At 41.4% G+C, this 22,706-nt stretch overlaps 1 protein-coding gene across 7 annotated transcripts in view; it reads right to left on the minus strand.

The window, feature by feature from the left end:
* VAV2 (vav guanine nucleotide exchange factor 2) overlaps positions 1-22,706 on the minus strand; it is a 453,394-nt gene that overhangs the window by 351,881 nt on the left and 78,807 nt on the right. For all 7 annotated transcript variants that reach the window (XM_043987096.1, XM_043987093.1, XM_043987091.1 and 4 more), the window contains exon 2: positions 15,153-15,269. In XM_043987096.1, the coding sequence (XP_043843031.1) occupies positions 15,153-15,269 (117 nt within the window). The remainder of the gene's footprint in view (positions 1-15,152; positions 15,270-22,706) is intronic.

The raw sequence follows: 22,706 nt of genomic DNA on the forward strand, positions 1-22,706 counted from the left end.
TAAAAGACTTAGAACATGAAAGCTACCTTCAAGTGTTTGAAGGGTTGTCATGTGGAGGAATGGAGTAAGTATGTTTTGTTTGGATCCTTTGGATACAACTAGTAGCAACAGGAGTGGGGAGGTACAAAGGGGCAAACTTATACTTGAGAAGAGAACCTTGCTGACTATTAAAGCTGTCTGGAAGTGGAATGGTTGGCCTCAGAGGCAGAGAGGGTGTTTCCCACCTCCTCAAAGGTCTCTAAGCAGAAGCCGGACAAGCACTTGTCAGGTATGTTATAGTGGGTATTTCTTTTATGTACAGGTTGGACAAGATGGCCACTGTGGCCCCTTCCAATGCTCAGATTTGCTCACCCTGTACCCCTGAGGTCCTAAAAGAATCAGAAGATCTTCAAGCATGGGGGCAGCTAGGTGGCACAGTGGATAAAGTACTGGCCCTGCATTCAGGAGGACCTGAGTTCAAATCTGACATCAGACACTTGACACTTACTAGCTGTGTGACCCTGTGCAAGTCACTTAACCCTCATTGCCCCAGGGGGAATGGGATGTAGAATGGGATGCCTCAAGGACACCAATGCTGCAATACAAGAAGGTACACAAGGTTTTCCATCCACATGGAGGAGCTCACAGGCCAACCACAGTGTACCTGGTCTTTGTGAACTCTGGGGGCCAAGATGCCTCATTTTCCTGTAAATGCAAATTTTCTGTGTCCCCAGGTAGAAAGCTGTAACTCTGACTCAGGACAACCCTAATAGCTAGATTTAACAGCTTAAGATTCCGGTACTTAGTTAAATATTCTAATGAATAATAAATAGGAAAATTCAATCCCTTTACCAGGGTATGTTTTGCTAGTAACAGGAATGACAGAAATGCTCTAAACAGACCGTTCTCTTTAGAACACAATTCTACCCAAATGAAACCCTAGGCAACTGACCAGTAATGACTCAAGTACTTGCTCTGGATGTTATACTTGGCACTAAGCGTGACAGCCACAAAAGAGAATAAAGCACAAGGATTTCATAAGAATGCAAAGTGTGTTGTCTTGGAAATCTAATTTCAATTTTAAAGTATGCTGAAATTAAAAATCTGACAGCAAAGTTGGTTCTCCACCGGGGCCAATTTTTCACTTTATTAGCTCCTTAGCATTTTAGCCAAAAACCTTTTATTTTTGTAACCAGGAGGGTCAACCCTATGACCTGTATATGTAAGGGGATGTGATTGAAAAAAAACAAATGGTGATGATGCTACTAGACACCTGAATAAGGTGGTGTGTTGGGCACACTGTTGCTATAGGCGTACAGGAGAGCCAGCCTCCCGCCCTGACCCCTTCCACTGCTCAAAGCTCTGGAGACGTCTGAGAGAGGACCACCCTTCAGATCATTCTCTCTAGCCTGTTTTGAGATAGGGTATCTTCTACTTGGGTGTGGCATATTCTTCTAATGTATGGAATTGCTCTGTTGTTTTTTACTTCTGTCTTTGATTTTTAAAAAGGTTCAGCAGCTACTCGCGATGGTGTTTTGTGTAGCGAGCATTAATTGGGAAGAGGCTGAGCTAGGAAGTGTAAAGTAACGCTACCCTCCCCCTTGAGACAAATCAGAAAGAATGCCTCTTAAAAGCTCTGTACCCAGACTCATGTCCCTAGACAAGGGATATTGAGGAATGGCAGATAGATATGTCTAGATTGGTGCCCTTCTTGGAGACAGAGAAGATCACCCAAGCCTGGATCCTGCCTGCCCCTCCTCCCAGCTAGGCTATGGATGGTACCAGCATTACCCTACCACCCAAATTCTACTCTCTCCTCAATGGTGGATTAAATCCCAGGTTTTAACAATATATCTCATATGGAGATATATACATGTATACATACATACATAAGTGTGTGTGTTTCTGTGTCTGTGTGTGTATGTATGTATCTATGCAGCTAGGTGGCCCAGTGGATAGAACACTGGAGTCAAGAAGACTCATCTTCTTGAGTTACAATCTAGCCTCAGACACTAGCTGTGTGACCCTGGGCAAATCACTTAACTTTTTGCCTCAATTTTTTCACAAATGAGCTAGATAAGGAAATAGCAACCACTCTAGTGTCTCTTCCAAGACAATCTCAAAAGGGACCATAAAGAGTTGGGCACAACTGAAAAACAACTAAAACACATACATATGTACACACACACATATGTATATATGGCCTATACATGCCCAATGCCACATCTTCAATATTTTCAAACAAAATATGCATCATTGTTTACCTTTTTATAAATATATGAAGGCTTACAAAATAGTTCCCCCATGGCAAACCTGAGGTAAGCAATGTACTATATAACCCATTTTTATAAATGAGCAAAATGCAGTGCAAAAAAGTTGAGGGACTTACATAGGGTCACACCATTAACAGGTGTCAGAGACAAGATTTGTCTCTCACAATCATCATAGAATTTCAAGTATAAGAGGCATTCATCTAATTCAACACCCCCATTTTATAGATGAAGAAACAGAACCAGAGAAACGTCTTCATCTCTATTTGCCCAAGGCAGTAAGTAGCAGAGTTTGGAATTGAATCTAGATCCTCTGCCAGAAATCTATACTCTTTCCACAGCACCAAGGATCTGGGCTCACAAAACATAGAAAAGAAGAAAGAAAAATGTTACAGTTACTTGGTTTATTGAATCTCTCTCTCTTCAACCTGCCAGGTAGTCTGAACCAAATCTCTTCTTGACCAAGGGACTGCACTCTTTCTTAAAGGACTGCCCTGGAAAAATTATTCCCATAATTCATCAACATGCCACTGCAGTAGGTACCAAAGAGCTCTCTGCTGCTTCACCCAACAGCATGCTAGTACCAAATCCCATTTTGTTTTGCATGTTCTTTCTGTACAACCCAGGTGGAAATAATCTTCCTTTGTGATGACAAGTGGCTCCGTCACCTTAAAGAATCAAGACTCCAGCAAGGAGGTGCCTTGCTGTAGTCAAGAGTACCTTGGCTCCTTTCTAGTCCTGGCACTGCCACAGATTCTGTGCAATCTGGAAGAAGAGTTACCCTTTCTCTGGATCTTGGTTTTCATATCTGTTAAATGAGGGAAATAGACAAGAAGATTTCTAAGGTTCCTTCTAAATCTTCAGACTAAGCATTCTATCCTGAGGTTTGTTTGGTGTTTTTTGGTTTTGGATTTTTTTTTTTTACTTTCCTTAATAGAATATAGATCTATTTAGAGCTGGAAGAGACCAACATGGCCATTTTAGAGATCAGTAAACTGAGACCAGAGAGTCTTTATAACTTGAAAATCACAAGGGAAGTAAGTCACAGTCATGATGTAAAGCCAGGTCCTATGACTTTTTTTTTTATCCTATGACTTTAAATCCAGCGTTCTTGCCACTATGCCATGGTTACCTCCTCAGGGGCTATCATAACATCAAAATATTGACATTTTTACTGTTTTAAATAATCATAGTAGAAAAGCAGGATGGTCCTGTGGCAAGAGAGTTTGCCTCAGAATCAGAAAGGTCTGAATTCAAATCTCACCCTAGATACGTTCTGGCTATGTGACTCTAAGGGAAGTCATTTAACTGCTCAATGTCCAAGGAAAGAGTATACTATAACCATACCATAATATATATATAGTTTTTGTTTTTGTTTTTTTGCGGGGCAATGGGGGTTATGTGACTTGCCCAGGGTCACACAGCTAGTAAGTGTCAAGTGTCTGAGGCCGGATTTGAACTCAGGTACTCCTGAATCCAGGGCCGGTGCTTTACCACTGCGCTATCTAGCTGCCCCCCTTCTTTGCCAATCTGATGAATGTAAGGTAGAACTTCAGGGTTGTTTTAATGTGCATTTCTCTTATCATTTACCAATTTGGATCATTTCATATTTATGTGTATGTTCACACATGTGTATGTATGCATATGTATATGTATACATACCTATATCTACATCTACATATATATATATATATATATATATTATTACTTGCTCTTCCTTTTTTGAGAACTATCTGTTAATGTCTTTTGACCACATATCTATTGGGGAATGGCTCTTTTTATATGTAGTTTTGTCACCCCCTAATGTATTGTGGATATATATGGGGGTTATGTGACTTGCCCAGGGTCACACAGCTAGTAAGTGTCAAGTGTCTGAGGCCAGATTTGAACTCAGGTACTCCTGAATCCAAGGCCAGTGCTTTATCCACTGTGCCACCTAGCCGCCCCCATACTATATATTTCAAAGCATGTGATTATCTACATTGGTAGAAGAAGTTTCTTCCCCAGGGGCTTCTTATATTAAGGATCAATCTCAAAAAATCCTCCAATGCTAATCACAAGATTTGGAGCCAGAAGAGATCTTCAAGGTCATGTGTTCTTTCATGTTACAGATGCCTAGAAGTTAAGTGACTGGCATGAAGTCACACAGTAAGTAGGCACAATTCAAACCCACCCCTATCCATCCTCCACTCAGATGCCCAGGTGATCTTTCTGAAGTGCAGATCTGACCACAGAATTCTCCTTCCTCAAACTCCAAGGACTTCCTATAGCCTCCAGGATCATACAGAAAACCCTCTCTTTGGACTTCACAGACCTTCACAACCTGGCCCCATCTCAGCTTTTGAGCTTTCTTACACTTTACTCCCTTTTCAGGGATTTTACCATCCAGCAACACTGGTCTTCTTACTGTTTCACCCATGCAACATTCCATCCCTTCACTCTGCCTGGCACATAGTAAACACTTAATAAATGCTTGTTAACTGACTTACTGACTAATAAAGGCAGCAGACATGAGTTAGATGAATATCCACTATATGGACAGCAACTTCCACCATAGACACAGTCTTCTCCTTTGCCAGTAATGGATAGATATGTCTTTTTTCTTCTGCTACATCATATGTCATGCCAGTTTTCCTAAACATATGAAAAACCACAGAAAATAGCAGAAAGAAGCTATAGCCTCCACCCATCATAAGCACTCAGCATTCTACCTTAATCCCTAACTTCTGACCAGGATTAAAAATTAATTCTAATTCTCCCAGGGCATGGGGGAAATATCACCATAGGGATTTCTCAAAAAACTACAGTACTGAAATTAACCATTCCATTCCTATCAACTAGAAAAAGGAATGACCCTGAACTAGACCTACAGCAGAGGATGACAGAAGGTGAAAATGTTAACCCTTCACACTCATCATTCTCTACCCATCACATCCTCGCCAGACCCCTTGAAATTGAGAAATGAGTCAAGAAACAGGCCAATAAGGCAAGTGAAAAATGATTTATGAATCATCGGGGAAGGGGGGAGGAAAACTCCAATCAATATTTTATTACAAAACCCTGATTACTAGCACACTAAACATTCAGACAATAATTCAAACTCTGACAGCTCAGGTCTCTTTACCAGAGAGACTGTGGGAGCTCAGGAAGTGTCCTGGGCTTGCCTTACTAGATCTGAAATGTAATACCCTTAATGTGACCCCTCGGAAAAATACAGGGGAAGACAGCCAAGGAAGAAAAACTTCCAGAACCAACATTTCTGGCTCTTTCTATCATAAGTAAAGCTTGTACTGAGCTTTTGGGGGTGAGTTAGTGATAGGAGACTCAAATATACCAAGTGCAAATTGCCTGAAAATTCTTCATCAGGGCACCCAAGGGCTATTCATAGGACATCAATAAGTGCTTCGAATATGTGCTGAATTTTCTTAAATTGATTTAAAAAAAAAAAAACTTGAATGAGCTAGAGCTCCCTGGAAAAAGGAGTGGCTCTAAAGTCAGGAGGGCCTGGGTTCAAGATCTGCTTCTGACACTGTGTGATATCAGGCAAGTAATTTCACCTGACCAGGCCTCAGTTTCCTCATCTGTCAAATGAAGAGGTTGGACTAGATGACCTCTGTGATCTGTTCTAACTTACTGATCTATGATCCTAGTCAGGGAGATACAAAATTTAAATGCCTCACGGCCTGGTTAAGGAATGAGAGAGAAACAAATGTTACTATGAAACACAAGACAATGTGAAGTCAAAACTGTGGAGAACTTTATGAATTCTGAGTTAGCTCTATGATAGGGGCATGCTAATATTATCAGCACAGTTCCAACGTTAACATTTAAAGGTATATTGGCGGGGGGGGGGGGCAGCTAGGTGGCACAGTGGATAAAGCACTGGCCATTGATTCAGGAGAACCTGAGTTCAAATCCGACCTCAGGCACTTGACACTTACTAGCTGTGTGACCCTGGGCAAGTCACTTAACCCTCATTGCCCTGCCCCCCCCCCAAAAAAGTGACCTTCTCTACCATTTGTTTCAATCAATCAATAGGTTCCATCAATCAGTCAATCAAAAAGCATTCACTACAAACTTTCTTTGTTTCTGGCATTGTGCTAGGCACTGGGAATAAAATATAACAATAATTAAATCCTGTAACCCCTGCCCTCAAGAAGTGTACCTTCTATCGGAGAAGATAAAAGGTATACATAAGTAAATACAACCCAGCATTTAAGCAACCCTTAAGGCATTCATTCCTACCCTCTCTGGACTGACATATTCCATGAATCCAACAGATGAAGCTTGGAAGGCAAGGGAGCCCAATCAACTAAGAGCTGCTCCCTAAGAGTTTACCATGAGTCAGCAAAAGCTAGTGCAGTTCCATCCAGGGCCTCTTGGAAAGTAGTGATTCTATAAGAAACTTCTGCATCTGTAACCCAGTGATAACTTTTAGCCCACAACTCACTCCATTCTCTATCTCCAACTCCTTCAGCCTCACGGAGGTGAAGGGGGAAAGGTGGGAGGGGAAGGGTGGGGAGGGGGAGTCCTGCCACAGTGAAGTGGAACAAGAACAGAGAGCAGTAACAAGCTCAGCAGAGACCCACTATCTCTACAGTCTGGACAATGAATCAATAACTCACCACCCTGCCAATATGAAACAGCTGGAGAGAACATTTCCAAAGAGTACATGCCAGCAAGGCCAACCCTCTCCATAAGGAAAGGTCCAGAAATCAGAAAGCACACAAGTTTTAGTCATAGTCATCTTTCTGACATCAAACACTGGATGGATGATTGGGGGGGGGGAGGTACAAATAATTCACAATCAGAGATAATCCCCAAAATGTGATTTGGGGGACTGTTGTTTTCATACTTAGGGATCATAGAATTTGAGAAGTTACCATAAGTCAGTCTATCAATCAATAAGCATTTATTATGTGACTACTATATGTGCTAGGCAGTGGTCTACAATGCTGGGGATACAGAGACAAAAGACGGTCCCAGCTTTCAGAGAGATTACCATTCAATTTCAAATGAATTAATGAAGCTACACAGGAAAGAGAAGACTGAGTGCACTCCCTAAAGGTAAAAACCATATTTTTTCATTCACTTCCTTTCAGGGTCTTCCTTGCACAGGAGCTAACACATGATTCAGTCATCTTAACACACATAGTAGGTATTCAACAATTATTGAAGTGAAGAGGAACTGAAACACACACACACACACACACACACACACACACACACACTCCAGAATAAGGCAAAGCATCACCCTAAGAGCAACCAACCAGCTCCTTTCCCCATCTCTCTATCGCCGTTGCCTTCTTGGCTACAATCTTCCTAAGGCAAGGAGAGAATTAAGTACTTTGGTCAAAGAAGCAAAACAGATGAGAATTCCAAAAGATTTTTCAGGAGCTGACTGCCTACGCAAAGCAGAAGCATGAAATATCCTACTGGAGGAGGTGAAAAGTCTGAACTAAGGGCCACAAGGGGCAACTGATACTCCCTTCCCTTAATGACACCTTTTAGTGAGTGAGGATGTTGATGCTCAATAATTTGGGAGGTGTTTCCCTCTTTCTCTTCCATAACCAAGCAGGTGGGCTGCTATTTTTAGCTTTTCGAATATCACAGAGAACTTCCCCTATGTATCAATGAGCAATTAATACTCCCTGCCCCTATAAGGAAGGGGCTCTGACTCCCATTTGCCCCAGCAGCCCAGAGAAGGTGGGCAGCTGTCACTGACACCAAGAATGAGGCTGCCTACTCAATTACAGCAGGAGTCAGAGAGTAGATTCTGTTCTCCAGCCAGCCAGTTTTCCCAAAGAAACTGACTCTCTGCCTCAGCTACTTAAGCAATAGAGACCTCCCAATGGAACCAGTCTGCTATTTTCACTGTCCATCTGTCTCTCAGTCCCCCAGCAAACCCCACTCCTGAGTGTTGTTTCCATTTACCAAACCCAGATCTCACAAATCTTAAAGGGGGGGGGGGGAAGAAAGAAAAGCCCTTGGCCATTCAATTGGCAGCCTGTCTGGTGTATATATATATATATATATATATATATATATATATATATATATATATATATATATATATATATGCTCAGATACTCTACAGAGGCTTCTGACTGCTGGGACTTCTGCTTTCAGGAAGGCCAGTAACAGAATTTCCTGTGCGGATAAATGCCTTAGCTGAAACATCTGTTTACAACTTCTGCACCTGTTCTAACACACTTATAGAGCCGCCCAAATGAAAAGGGAGGAGTGGGGGGAGGGCTGGGAAGGAGAACAGAGAATATTCCCAAGTATTTAAATCTCTACACCCCCCCTTTAAAAGATAATTTTTAAATCTGAGCAGAATTATTATTACATTTTCTTTCCAGTCTTCTCCTCTAGATCTCATTTAGTTCTGAGTTGGTTCCCTTAGAAGTTTAGACTCTCAGAACTAAAAGGGAGCATAGAGATTGCCTAATCCACCCAAGGCCCAGAGAACATAAGATTAGCCAGAGACCATGCAGTGAGTTATCGACAGGACTGGAAGATGAGGAAGCTTGGCATTGTGGGTGGCATGTTGTTGGATTTAGAGTCAGCCTCACAGTACCCTTGTTACTTTACCAAACCACTTAATCTCTGGAGGCCTTGGTTGTCTCATCTGTAAAATGGGAAGGGTAAGGGGGGGGAGGGTTGGATTAGATAACCCTCTCGGCTCTAAATCTATGACTCAAGAACCCCTGGGAGAACACAGGTATCTTGAATTTATAATCGTTTTCTTCTCTTACTCATAAGAAAAGCACTTACCTCAAAAGAGCACCATATCGAAAGGCAGATGAAGAGTTAATAGGATTTTTAAAGATTGGGACAACTGGCTGGCTTCTTATCCTTAGCCAGGTAGGAGTCTAGGGAACGGAACTGAATCTTCCCTTTATTGAGGAGGTGGGGGTCAGGAGGAGGTTTACAGACTAACCAGGAACTTCAGTATTTATCCCTATTCTTCCATGGTCTTGAACTTGTGCATTACATGGAAGCAGTTAAATAGAACCCGCATTTTAAGGACATCATTTTTTAAAATTTTATTTTCATCTATCTATCGATCTATTTAGTCTAATTTAGAATTTTATTTTTCCCAAATTACACATAAAAACAAATTTTCACATCAATTTTTAAAATTTTGTGTTCCAAATTCTCTTCCTCCCTCCCTTCACACCCCTCTTAAGAACTCAAGCAATTCAATCTAAATTCTACATGTGTAGTCATGCAAAACATCTCCACATTAGTCAGGTTGTAAAAGAAAACAAGGAACTCACAAAAAAATTATGCTTCAATCTGTATTCAGATACCATCAGTTCTTTCTCTGTAGATGGATCGCATTTTTCATAAGTTTAAGGACATCATTTTATTTTTCCTAGTTTTTTTGTTGTTGTTGTTGTTTTCAGGTGTGATCTTCTTTCAAAGCCAAGAGGCACTAATAGTGCCACCACCACCTTAGAACTCAACAATGACTTCCCCATTGAAGGGCAACCACAGAACAATTCTCTCCACTCCCCATTCCCCCCACCATCACCACACACACACCCAAGCCTCACAGTTGGCCTTCTTTCAAATTCTACTTGGAAGTGCTAACCACAGATTAACCACTTTAAGAAAAACACACAGAAACCTGACCAAACAAACATCAAGAAGATGGAAAGTTGGATTTGGGAGCTGCCTATTGCCAGGAGCCTAGTGGTGGGTGGTGGAATATTTCAGTTTTTATTTCTTCTGATGGTAGCAGAACAGGGCCCCATGTTCACTGCCATGTTATTGCCCATTAACTCTTAGGATTGCAGGACTTAGAACTGGAAGAGTCCTTTGAGATCATCTAGTACAACCTCTTCATTTTATAAATGAGGAAGGAAATAGAGGACAAGAGAGGCTAAGTGATTTCCCCAAGGTTAAGTAAGTTAGTTGATTAAGTAAGAGTAAGGTCTGGATTTCACACCCAGGTCTTGACTAGAAATCCAGGGGAGGTGTCCCCCCTACCCGCACCCCTGCCCATTATGCCAAGTTAATTCTTAGATTTGCAACAGAGATTTGACATATGTGTGCATTCATGCAAGAAAAGAGATTACAACAGAAGATATTAAGGCTAAAAATATGAGAGAACTTCCTTGTTGAAAAGGTTAGCACAATGGCATTTTTTATCAAGCCGGATTGTAGAACTGGGTCTGTAAGGGGCATGAGGGGATGTCATTATCATCATTGTCGTTGTAAACACCACCACCACCACTAACATTCATATAGAACTTACTACTATGGTCCAGGTACTGCATCAAATATCTCATTTGATTCTCACAATAGCTCTGGGAGGTAGGTGCTATTATTGTCCACATTTTACAAATGAGGAAACTGAGGGAAACAGAGAGTTAAGTGACTTGGTGCAGGGTCATCATACAGCTAGTAAGTATCCAAGGAGGACAATATCATGACTCCAGGCCCAGCGCTCTCTCCACTGTGCCACCTTGCTTTCTCAACAGCAAAAAATATTGGATTCAGCACAAAGGACCTGGGTTCAAATCCCAGTTCTGTTGCTTATATCGCCTTAGACAGGTCATTTCTCTCTTCTGGGCCTCAGTTTTCTCTCTTGTAAAAAGGAGAAAAGTAGGGACCACAATTAATTACCTCTAAGATCCCCTCCAATTCCAAATCATGTGGAAAGAACACAGGATTTGAAATCAAAACACTTGGATTCAAATTCTCTCTCTGTTATTTACTACCTGTGTATCCTTGGACAAGTTACTTAATCTCCCTGGTCCTCATTTATAGAAAGGAGAGGAATGAGCTGAATGGCCTCTATGGTCCCTTTAAGCTCTGAACTTGTGATCCCATTAGCTTTCCAGGACAGTTTTAGTAGGGTCCATCCAGAGGTGGGGGAAATGGATGGATGACATGACTCATTAAGTCCCTTCTAGCTTTAGAATTCTATTACGTTAGAATCTTGTCAAAACCCATCGATCAATCCCATCCCTGGGATAAACAGAAGCCTGCCATCACTTGTAGCAGTGTTCCTTCCCATCAGGACATCTTGGGAACAAGAGAGCAGATGAGATACGCATGTAGCCCTCAGCCACAGAGGGTGGAGCTCACTTAGGCTGCACTGAAATCCTCTCCAATGCCAGAACCAAATCATTGCAAATTATTGAAAATGAGTAACTAACATTTGAAAACCTCTTAGCCACACAGTTGGCTGGCCATAGGATGAGACTTTCATCCATATTTATGTACATCTTACATCATTACATTTGGCTGCAGCAAATTCAAAACAAAATGAAATTATATACTGTACACTCTGAAGGGTAACTGCAGGCCAAAAAATGTGCTTGGCTGAGGTTTTCTGGATTCTCAGTATAGTTATTCTAAATAATAAGGGTTTTTTTTTTTTTAAGGCCTTTTCTCCAAAGCAGACATAACCTCCCGCTGGTGACATTGCATGACAGGCCCGCCATTTGCTACCACAAAGAGGAAAGTTGAGTGGGGAGGTCCAAATCTGTTTTAAATCAAGACTATTTGTGATGATGAGAACCGGTTGTGGAAAATAAGGGAAGCAAGATTCCATTCAACTTGTAGTCTGGTGCAGCTCTCAACAGATGTTCAGATGAGGACCCAGCACATTCACACCTCCCTCCTGAGGTCAGACAGTGAGGTAAGGGGCTCCCACCTACACAGCAATTCCATTCCACCAACATTTACTGTTATTGTTGTGTTGTTGTTCAGTTATTTTCAGTCATGTCTGACTCTCCATGACCCCGTTTGGGGTTTTCTTGGCAAAGATACTGGAGAGGTTGGTCATCTCCTTCTCTAGCTCATTTTACAGATGAGGAAACCGAGGCACACAGAATTAAGTGCCTTGTCTAGGGTCACATAGCTAGTGAGTATCTCAGGCCAGATTTGAACTCAAGAAGATAAGTCTTCTGACTCTAGGCCTAGCACTCTATCCTCTTTGCCACTTTGCATTTACTGATGAAGCACCAGCTCTGGGCAGGGTCCTGTGCTCAACACTGAGAGTACAAGGATGAAATAAGCCCAGTACTTCCTCTCAAATAGCTCACAAGCTATTAGGGTGATAAAACAAATAGACACATAAATATTATTCAAAAGCTTAGTCAATGTCCAAAGTTGTAGGATATATTTAAGGAGGGGCACATTTTATAAGATTAGAGATTTGGAGCTTGAAGGGACCACAGAGGTATAAAGAGGTTAACTGACTTACCCATGGTCAATACCTACTGACTATCAGAAGCAGAACTCGAAGCCAGCTCCTTCTGACTCTGAGGTCACGTATAAGGTCATAAGGATATATGTCATAACCACTACACCAAGCTGTCTCGCCACTTAAAGATGGACCAGAGACGTCAGGAAAAGCATCGTGACAAAGTGAGCCCTGAATTGGGACTCAAAAAAAAAAAAAAAGATTCTAAGAACTGGAAATGAGAGGCTGATTCCAGGCATGGAGGCCTATGTGCACCAAAGAAGAGAGGTCAGAGAAGACTAGAGGAGATAGGGAAGTGGTGTGTAGCCACACTGGCTAAAATATACACTTTTATAAAAGGGAGTCATGGCAGATAAGCTTCAAAAGACAAGAGCCAAATTATGGAATGCTTTTAATAACAAGGTAAGGAGGTTTTCAAAAAAATTTTATTTAGTAAGTAAGCCCAAGTCATCAAAGGAAGACAGAGTTATGTTCCACCTAAGAAATAACTTTCAAAAGTTAAGTGTTTGGGGCAGCCAGGTGGCACAGTGGATAAAACACCAGTCCTGGATTCAGGAGGACCTGAGTTCAAATCTGACCTCAGACACTTGACACTTACTAGCCGTGTGACCCTGGGCAAGTCACTTAACCCTCATTGCCCTGCAAAAGAAAAGAAAAGAAAAGAAAAGAAAAGAAAAGAAAAGAAAAGAAAAGAAAAGAAAAGAAAAGAAAAGAAAAGAAAAGAAAAGAAAAGAAAGAAGGAAGGAAGGAAGGAAGGAAGGAAGGAAGGAAGGAAGGAAGGAAGGAAGGAAGGAAGGAAGGAAGGAAGGAAGGAAGGAAGGAAGGAAGGAAGGAAGGAAGAAAAGAAAGAAAGAAAGAAAGAAAGAAAGAAAGAAAGAAAGAAAGAAAGAAAGAAAGAAAGAAAGAAAGAAAGAAAGAAAGAAAGAAAGAAAGAAAGAAAAAGAAAAAAGAAAAAAAAAGTTGTGTTTAAATACTGAACGAGGCTCCCATGAAGTACTTGATACTTCACTGCAGACCAGAACAGACCTGTATGAGATGGTTTGAACATTAGTTCAATGGTATTGAGATGCTGAGCAGCACTCTCATAGGAATTCTCTCTTCATACTGGTCTCACAACATTCATAGTTGCAAATAACAAAAATCCTTTTTGCATTTCATAAATCACATATTCATAAAGCATATTCCTTCAAACAAGCTAGTCCCTGATAATGGTCTAAAAATAAATTAGGCAATAAATATCTTATAATATTTCCCATCAGCCAGTGGAAATTCACTCTTCGGGTAATGAGAAAAGTGGGTGCTTTCTTACAGTAGGTGGCTCAGAGCTTGAGAAAATGTAAAGTAAATGCATAGATTCTTAAGAGTGCCGAGTGACACCTGAATTACAAGCAGCATAAAAACTTGTTCTGTGCTTGAAGACTCCAGTCCCGGGATCCATCAAGGAGCTATTACAATCCTGATCCCATCCATTTAAAATGAGCAATATCAAACATGCCATGTTTTCCAATGATACCTAAGCCTTTCCATAACTTGGGGCTTTCACACACTCACTATGAACTTCCAAATCAACCTTCTGTCCCCTAATCATTTTCCTTCTCCTGCTAAGGGCAAAAGCATCTGAAGGACAGCTCTGGAAATCAGTATTTCAAGAAAATTGAGACACTGTGCATCAAATTCTAGTTTATCCTCAAGAGGTCTCAGTAATATTGACCTTGGTCAATCAATAGCTCAGTCAACAAACATTTATGAAGTTTTTACTATATGCTACATACTGTGCTGAGTGCTAGGGATTTTTTAAATTGAAACTAAAAGGCAAAAACCAGTCTCAACCCTCACAAGAAGGTTACAGTCTAATTGGGGAGACATCACATATATAGACACATACACGACATAAGAGTAATAAATGGAAAGTAATCTCAAGAGTGGAAGGCAGTAACAGCTGGAAGGAGTAGGAAAGGCCTCGTGTAGAAGGTGGGGGTTGAGCTGAGTCTTGAAGGAAGCCAGATTTGAGATTGGAATAAATGCCCTTCCCCTTTTTTCTGCTCACCATCAGCTGTCAATAAAGCCCTAAATTTCAACTCAAAGCCACCAAGAATACAGCATGAAATCTACAAAGCCTTATCACTACACAGGCATAGTTTCGTTCTAAATTATTACATAAAAAGGTGCTTTCTTTTTAAAAAAAAATATATTGATAATGTTGTTTTAATACAACAGATACTTCCCAACACATACATAACCACATTATGGAGTATATTCCCTAAAAAAATAGATTATCAATTAACAGGAAAGAGGAATGTGTCCTATACCTTTGACAGTAAAGTCTTAACATTATCCAATGTAATTAACCAGAGTTTTGTTGCCTCTTCATGGTGAATTTATTGACATCATCACAGGCATCACATATATTGTTTGGAAACGTGCTTTATTTCCAATGGTATTTCTACAATTTGACCTCTGAATTATTCTGTAACATAACCTAGTCTACACCTGTCAAACACCTGAGGCATGGGGAAAACAAGGCATGTCTTTGTTTTAGAGTTGTCCAAACCATGTCTTTGTTTTAGAGTTGCCCAAACCTGCTATGTTTATTTGGTTCACCTTCTGTGACTCTGTGACAGCCATCAGCCTGGCATGAGCCAGCAGAGTTGTTGATCATCCATAAAAACAAAGCTTACCTTCCCAAAATCTCGGACATCAAACAGGTCAAAAGGATCAAACAGCTCACTGTTCCGTAACCCAAACTTATCATGGCAGACTTTCAAGAAGGTCCGAATGTTCTTCAGACACAGAAACTAAGAGAGAAAGAAAAGAACTGAAATTAGTTCCTGCAAGTTTCATTTAAGATAGCTTTGGATTCAAATAAACCAGGAAATAATATCACAATGAGTAGATATGTTCTTTCAAACACTAATCTGCATTCAAGTGAAAATAAAGACTGCATTATTTCTATTTTCCTGACTCAAAGGCCAAACTCAGGGCTGTGTCACAGATGAAATGGTTCTCATTCAAAGGATGCTTTCCCCAGGTTTAATCCAGTAGATTTTGACCATAATAACACCATTAACAAAAAAATTATATTGAGTCTGCAAGGTCCCCCACACTCCTTCCAAATACATGGACACAGAAATCCTGGAAAGCCAACAGCCAAGAACTGCTGCCATCAGACTAGACAGTTGTCATTCATTAAAATAAACTGGAAAGGAAGTTTGTGAACCCCAACAGTATTCAGTGCCTTAGAGGAGATCCCAGGCTATCAGGGGAAGGCCACCTAGGTGGGAGCTGTGGCAGGCAGCCATTTGCCTTGGAGAATGAGTCTCTGAGAATCTTTCTTTCATTTCAGAATTTATTCCCAAGTGAACAGCAAGGTAGGAAGGATGAGCACAGCAGAAAGGTCCAAGTTTCTTATGCGGACATGAAACCACACTACAAAAAAGTGGCCTTTTAAAAAAAAAAAAAAACCTGTGAAAGGGGGGGGGGCAGCTAGGTGGCACAGTGGATAAAGCACCATCCCTGGATTCAGGAGGACCTGAGTTCAAATCTGGCCTCAGACACTTGACACTTACTAGCTGTGTGATCCTGGGCAAGTCACTTAACCCCCATTGTCCTGCAAAACAAAACAAAACAAAACAAAAAAAAACCCTGTGAAAGGATATCTAAAAAAAAAAAAAAAGGTAAAAAGTTGTTCATGTGTGAATTACAAGAGAAGAAAGGAAAACCAATCTAGTTTGTCCGGAGGGAGTGTTGAGAATGGTTTCCTTTAGTTTCAACAAGAACCCAGCACACTTTCCCTGGACAAGTAAGGGAGCTTTGAAAGCTACAGTTTTCACAAAAGAAAAGCAAGCTCTCCATAGCAGAGCCCTCCAATTTCATCTAACTTCCTCTTTATCTGTTCGACTATGCCTATGCCAATGAGTATTTCTTTTTCATTTGATTTGACAAGAATAATAATAAAAAATGAAAAGTAAAGAAAAAAAGAACAGCACACAGAGGTGAGATTCAAGCAGTATGACTCAGAGTTTCAGGAGTTGCTTGGAGAAGATTCTAGAAACATAACACTGGTTCCTTCCTTGGCCTCATTCTTCTTAGCTTTAGGAAGAAGTAGACTCTCCAATCACTCACATCGGTGACTAATTCCAAACTCAGAGAGTAGTTGGCCTCATTGGCAAGTCCACAGTTACTGGCATGGGTCTATGGCCATGTGGGTGTAGCCTGTCCTTACAGCTCTCATCTCAACTGTTCATGAAGCTCCAACAAGTCTCTTTTGCTTTTGATCCCTTCCTTCAAAGCTGCAATCCAGTAACAGAACTCCATAGCGAAGTTTTCTGGCTTAACAGTCAACTGCTAAATCTCTGAGCTATAGAAGTGGAAGCTGTCACTATTGCCACTGATACCTACAAAGAAGGGCCATTCAGTAGCCACAGCCCACTGAGATAAGCAAACAATAGCAAAACCAGAGCCACTGGGAACAGAGTTCTTCCTTGTACTTAGCATAATAGCCCAGTGCCTGGCACACAGTAGGCATGTAATCAGTGTTTGCTGACTTGACCTTATAACTGCCATCCTCAACAAAATAGGGATAGAAATCCTCAGAGTCAATGTCACTGGTGGGGGTGGGGGGTTGGGAAATGGCAGGAGGGAGAAGGCTTCACATGCTTAGGATAGATATCCCTCTAATAACTCACCAATGGGTTGAGGTCTGTAGGTTACCCTCAACCTGGTCTAACCCATTTGCCAAGACGGTTTTACTGAGGTGTTGCCACTGTGCATACTACAGCTTCTTGAAGCCACAAGTGAGATGGGTAGACACCAAAAGTGGATGAGACACCAGAGGTGTCTATGGGGTGTTCAGGGAGGACTAGCACCTCTTCCAAATGATAGAGGCTAAAATAATGCTTCAGGGATTTACTGAATGTATTATCTCCCTGTAAAGCTCCTTAAAGGCAGGGACATGTCTTATATTTGTATCCTAGAACATACAGTACATAGTAGGTGTGTAATAGATGCATACTAAATTAATGAATGATTTCCAGATTGGTGGCCAGGAATAAATGCATAATTGGGGGGATTTTAGGAGAAGGGAGAGCTATAGAAACATGGCACATAGCAAGGTTTGGGTTCTGAAGTTAAAGAAACTGTGTTCAAATCCCACTTCTGATGCTTACTATCTATGTGACCTTGGCTAAAGTCATAGTCACCCTGAGCCTCAGTTTCCTCATCTGTAAAATCAGTGAATTGAACCAAATGGTTCTGGGGTCCCTTCTAGCACTTAATCTATAATCTTAGGAGAATTCCAACTGTGGGTAGAGTAAGGCCCAGAAAGACTCAACTCGGCTCAGTCAAGACACAAAAACTTTTTGGAGGCCCCAAGGAATTGGGTGTTTGGATAAAGGGAAAGAAGAGCAGCTTGAAAAATAGAAGGGGAAAGACTTGGTGAAGAAAAGATGATGATCACTTGAGGCTGAGCAACCATAGCCAAAGAGATGACAAAGAAAGTGGATTTGTTGAGAGTACCAAGGCACAGAGCTTTGAAATAGAAGGGGATGACCTTGAACATGATCCAAAATACAAGGAAAGTTACTATATATCTTGAGGAGAGGGAGGAACATGAACTAACACAGCACCATCTAACATTTTCCCCCTCCTGTTTTCTAGAAAACTCTGCAGGCCTTCTGCAGAGTGGTCTGCCACTGCTTGGAGCCCATCCCTCATCTCAAATTTCTACTAAGCATTTATTTTAATTCTTCCTAAGCCTCCAATTTTCAGAGTTAATTATACAGGTTTTAACCATAATTACACCCAGCAAGGTCCAGGTTTCCTTTCATAGCTCTAAACGAGGGAAGCCTTCCCTTCAGCCTCCTGCAAAGCATCTGTCTTGCCCTGTTGTTCTCTCAGCTCTTGGATGAAGGACTATCAGACAGACAAAAGTGTTTCTAACCTTAGGCTCTTGACTCATTCAGGAAACCTTTCCTCTGAAGTCTAAGCTCAGGTCCCTCAGATGAGTCTCTATAAAACAGAACTGTGCTTTCCGAAAGAACCCACTCTTGAAAGTTACCTTAATGAAGTAGGAGAGAGACTGCAGGGGGGAGGGGGGGGGCAGGCAGGATATGATGCAACATTAACAGCATGGCATAGTGGACAGAGTACTAGACATGGAGTCCAAAAGACCAAGGGCCAAACCTTACTTCTATTTATTTATTTTTGGGGGGTGGGGCAATGAGGGTTAAGTGACTTGCCCAGGGTCACCCAGCTAGTAAGTGTCAAGTGTCTGAGGCCAGATTTGAACTCAGGTCCTTCTGAATCCAGGGCTGGAGCTCTATCCACTGCGCCACCTAGCTGCCCCGCAAACCTTACTTCTGATGCTTATTAGCTGTGGACCATGAGCAAGTCACTTAACTCCTCTGAGCCTCAATTTCTCCATCTGTAAAATGGGTTTCAAATAGATGGCCTCCAAAGTCCCTTCCAACTCTCAATCCTATGATTAAATAAGTGGGCCATCAACTGCACAAGGCTTCACTTTATATAAACATGTAAGACCGTAGAATGCTGAATGTTAAAACACAGAAAATCAGAGATGGAAGGAATCTCAGAGCACAGAGGCACCTTACAACTCAAAATATTACAAAATAGCATATTTGAAATGGAAAGGACCCCAGAGATTATGTCATTCAACTCACTCATTTTACAGGAGGTGAGAAAACTGAGGCCCAATATTGTATGCATATAAGTAGAGGAGCCAGGACAAAAGTAAAGAAGGGCATTCTGGGCAAAGGGAATAGTACCAGCAAAAGCACAGAGACAACAAAACTACAAGATAGATATGTTTCAGGGCCAGAGAATACTATAAAATCTGACTGCGGCGTAGAACATAAGGAAATAAGGAAACAATACAACATAAAGTTGGAAAGGTAGAATGGTCCTAGACAGTGAATGGTTGAAAGCCAAGAAGTCAGAAATTTATTCCCAGTTTCTTGAATCCCAATCCTGAATTCTGCCTATACTACACCAAAGAGTGGGAGATCCTTCATCAGGGTGGTCAAATTAATTAGAGAATTTTGGAGGTGAAAGGGACTTCAGAAGTCGTCTAGTCCGCACATACACACACCCTTATTTTACAGATGAGGAAACAGAGACCCAGAGAAATGAAATAACTTAGACATAATCATACAAGTTGGTGGCAAGTGTGATGAAGGTCCTTGCCTGTCCTGGTGCTATTTTTTTTTGCTACCAATGTCCTTAGCTATAATAACAGATTCCTGCCATGCCAAGAAAGGAGCTTAGGCAGAATAGAAACTAAATTCGATGTCTTTTACTCATACTTGCTCCTCTTTGCCAGAGTTGTATTTAAGTCATTGTACCAGGACCAAGAGAATCATTATGACTTAAAGTTAATTCTATATTATTTAGGTAGGACCTGGGGAAACACAGATTAATTAAATTTATGGACATTCCAAGCAATGTCATGTTTGTAACCCAATCCTCCCCAGCATCACTGTGCAGAATAGCAGCAAAAATAGAGTGGTTTGAGTCTTATTTCCTTCCTCATTCCCCACTTACCAAACATCCAAGGGTAGGACCTATAAAGGAATAAGAAAGATCTATAGAATACATAAACTAGGGGCAGCTAGGTGGCACAGTGGATAGAGAACTGGCCCTGGATTCAGGAGGTCCTGAGTTCAAATCCGGCCTCAGACACTTGACACTTACTAGCTGTGTGACCCTGGGCAAGTCACTTAACCCCAATTGTCCCACCAAAAAAAAAAAATAGAATACATAAACTAGATATTCTATTCCTGAAATTTGGACTTGGAGTCAGGGAGACTGCTTTCAAACCACAGCTCTACTATTTATTAACCATATGAGCTTGGGATACTCAATTCCCTCAGCTTCCTGCGGGACCTTAATTTTCCCCACCCATAGAATGGGAGCAACAATATGAGATCATATACCTCAACAGGTTGTGAAGAAGGTGTTTTGTGAGTGGCTAAACAGACATGAGCTATTATTAGCACATCTGCTTCAATGGTCTACACTAGGATTTATGTTGATGAACACATCAGTAAGCATGAGCCTTCCCTTTCAATAGCGGGGCATGAATCCAAAGAGCTTCTTGATCTGATGCTAGCCTCACTTGGGACACTGTGGAGGGATGCAGGCTATCCTAGCTCTTGGCTTCCACTCCAGGCTGGTTAAATAAGGGTTGACACTACCCGAACAATTCCACCATTCATCCCTTCCTTCACTGACGTGGGTGTTGAGCATTCTGGGTTCTGAAAATGTCAAGCTCTTCTCTCCTGGCCATTAATCAGACACTTTAGATGGAATCAGCTTGAAATAAGATTAGTAAAGGGGCACAGACTGGATCGACAGACTCTCCCATCTATTTTCCCAATACTGGCTGAACAAGACAGACACATCTCTCTCCCTCCCCTTCAGAGTCTTTTGTCATTTGGCTTTCAGAAAGCCCTGGGGTTGGATAGGATATATGAGAGAAAGAATACTGAAGCCAAACAATGGCATAGAAACCAGTCCACATCATCTCAAAATAAAACCACAAGCAAAGGTTTCATTTCCAGAACTAAAGTTGTTTCAATTACAGCCCCTCCTCTCCAGAGGAAAAACAGACCTGTTTGGTCTTTTCTTTGGAAAACAAATGGTAGTCATTAGCTTTCCTTAAACAGCTGCTCTGTTTCGTGCACTTACTGTGTGGACATTGCACTCTGGGGTTTCTGGGTTATATCACAGAACTGGAAAAGACCTTTGAGGCCACCCAGTCCAAACCCCTCATTTTATAAATAAGGAAACTAACGTCCAAAGAGGTTATATTTTACTTCATTGAATCCTAGAAGCATTGATTTAGAGCTGAAAAGAACCTTAAAGGCCACTTATTCCAAGCCCCTCACTTTACAGATTAGGAAACTGATCCGTGGAGAAACGATTGCCCAGGATCACATAACAAGTGTCGAAGTAGAATTTGAACCCAGTTTTTCTCTATTCCAAGCCCAGCGCACAGCGCTCTGTTCACTACATCATGCTTCCTCCTTAAGGAGGTCATGCAGCTACTAAAAAATGTCAAAGCCCACTGAGTCTTCTAGCTCTTTCCCCCACAGCATATTGACTCATCTTCCTAAGTGCAGGAACACCAAATCCTACTTTGCCAATATATTCTCAGGCAGAGAAACTCCTGGAAATGAAGATGGCTTTCCAAGGAATCACCACCCAGCAGTGCTTGGCACCCAGGCTCCATGAAAGATAACCACATGTGGGAAGCTAACACTTACAGGATACAGAAATGGATTGGCTTGGGCTCTTAGACCAGAGGAGTAGATCACAGAATCACAGGTCATGGAATCTCAAGGGACCTTAGGGATGAATCAGGCCAAGTTCTTCAACTTAAAGGTGATGAACCTGAGGACTAGAGGCTAAGTAGTTTGTCCAAGGCCTCACACAGGGAGTCAAAAGCAGAGGCCAGATCCAAATCAGGTCTTCCCACTCTGAATATCAAGTACTCTTTCCACTCTATCAAGAAACTCTGAAAGCCATAATTCTCAAACACTGTTTTGGGTCACAGCACAGGATGCTTTGCCAAGAGGAATCCTAGCCCAATGAACATTTACATTGGCAACCTAAGGAAGACTCATGCATATGCAGTTTCCCTTCAATGAGAGTGGTCATTTTTTTTTGTCCAATGCTTTGTGACCTCAAGGTCTGATGAGTTTGGCTGGTGGTGTTTAGTTATAATAAGCCCGTCTTATGTATTTCATGACTACTATGAGTGCCATATACTGAGTAAGCTAGGTTGCACAGTAGCTAGAGGGCTGGTCCGGGAGTCAGGAAGATCTGAGTTCAAAACTACCCACAGACATTTGCTAGCTGTGTGACTCTGGGCAAGTCACTTAACAAAGTTTGCTTCAGTTTCCTCATCTATAAAATAGAGATAATAATAGTACCTACCTCCCAGGGTTGTTGTGAGGACCAATAAGATAATTAATTGCAAAGTCCTTAGTATGGTACCTGGCACGTAATAAGCACTCTATAAATGTTAAAATCCCAATGCTATACTTACTACCAGTGAGATGATGGGTAAGTCTCCTAAATGCTCTGAGACTTGGTTTTCTCATCTACAGAATGGGAATAAGAATACTTCTCCAAACTACTTCATAGGGCTTTTGTGCAGCTCAGATGATACAAAGTATATATAGTGGTATACAGGGTGTCACACACACATTATA

Source organism: Dromiciops gliroides, chromosome 2 (assembly GCF_019393635.1).
Source record: "Dromiciops gliroides isolate mDroGli1 chromosome 2, mDroGli1.pri, whole genome shotgun sequence".
Taxonomy (NCBI): domain Eukaryota; kingdom Metazoa; phylum Chordata; class Mammalia; order Microbiotheria; family Microbiotheriidae; genus Dromiciops; species Dromiciops gliroides.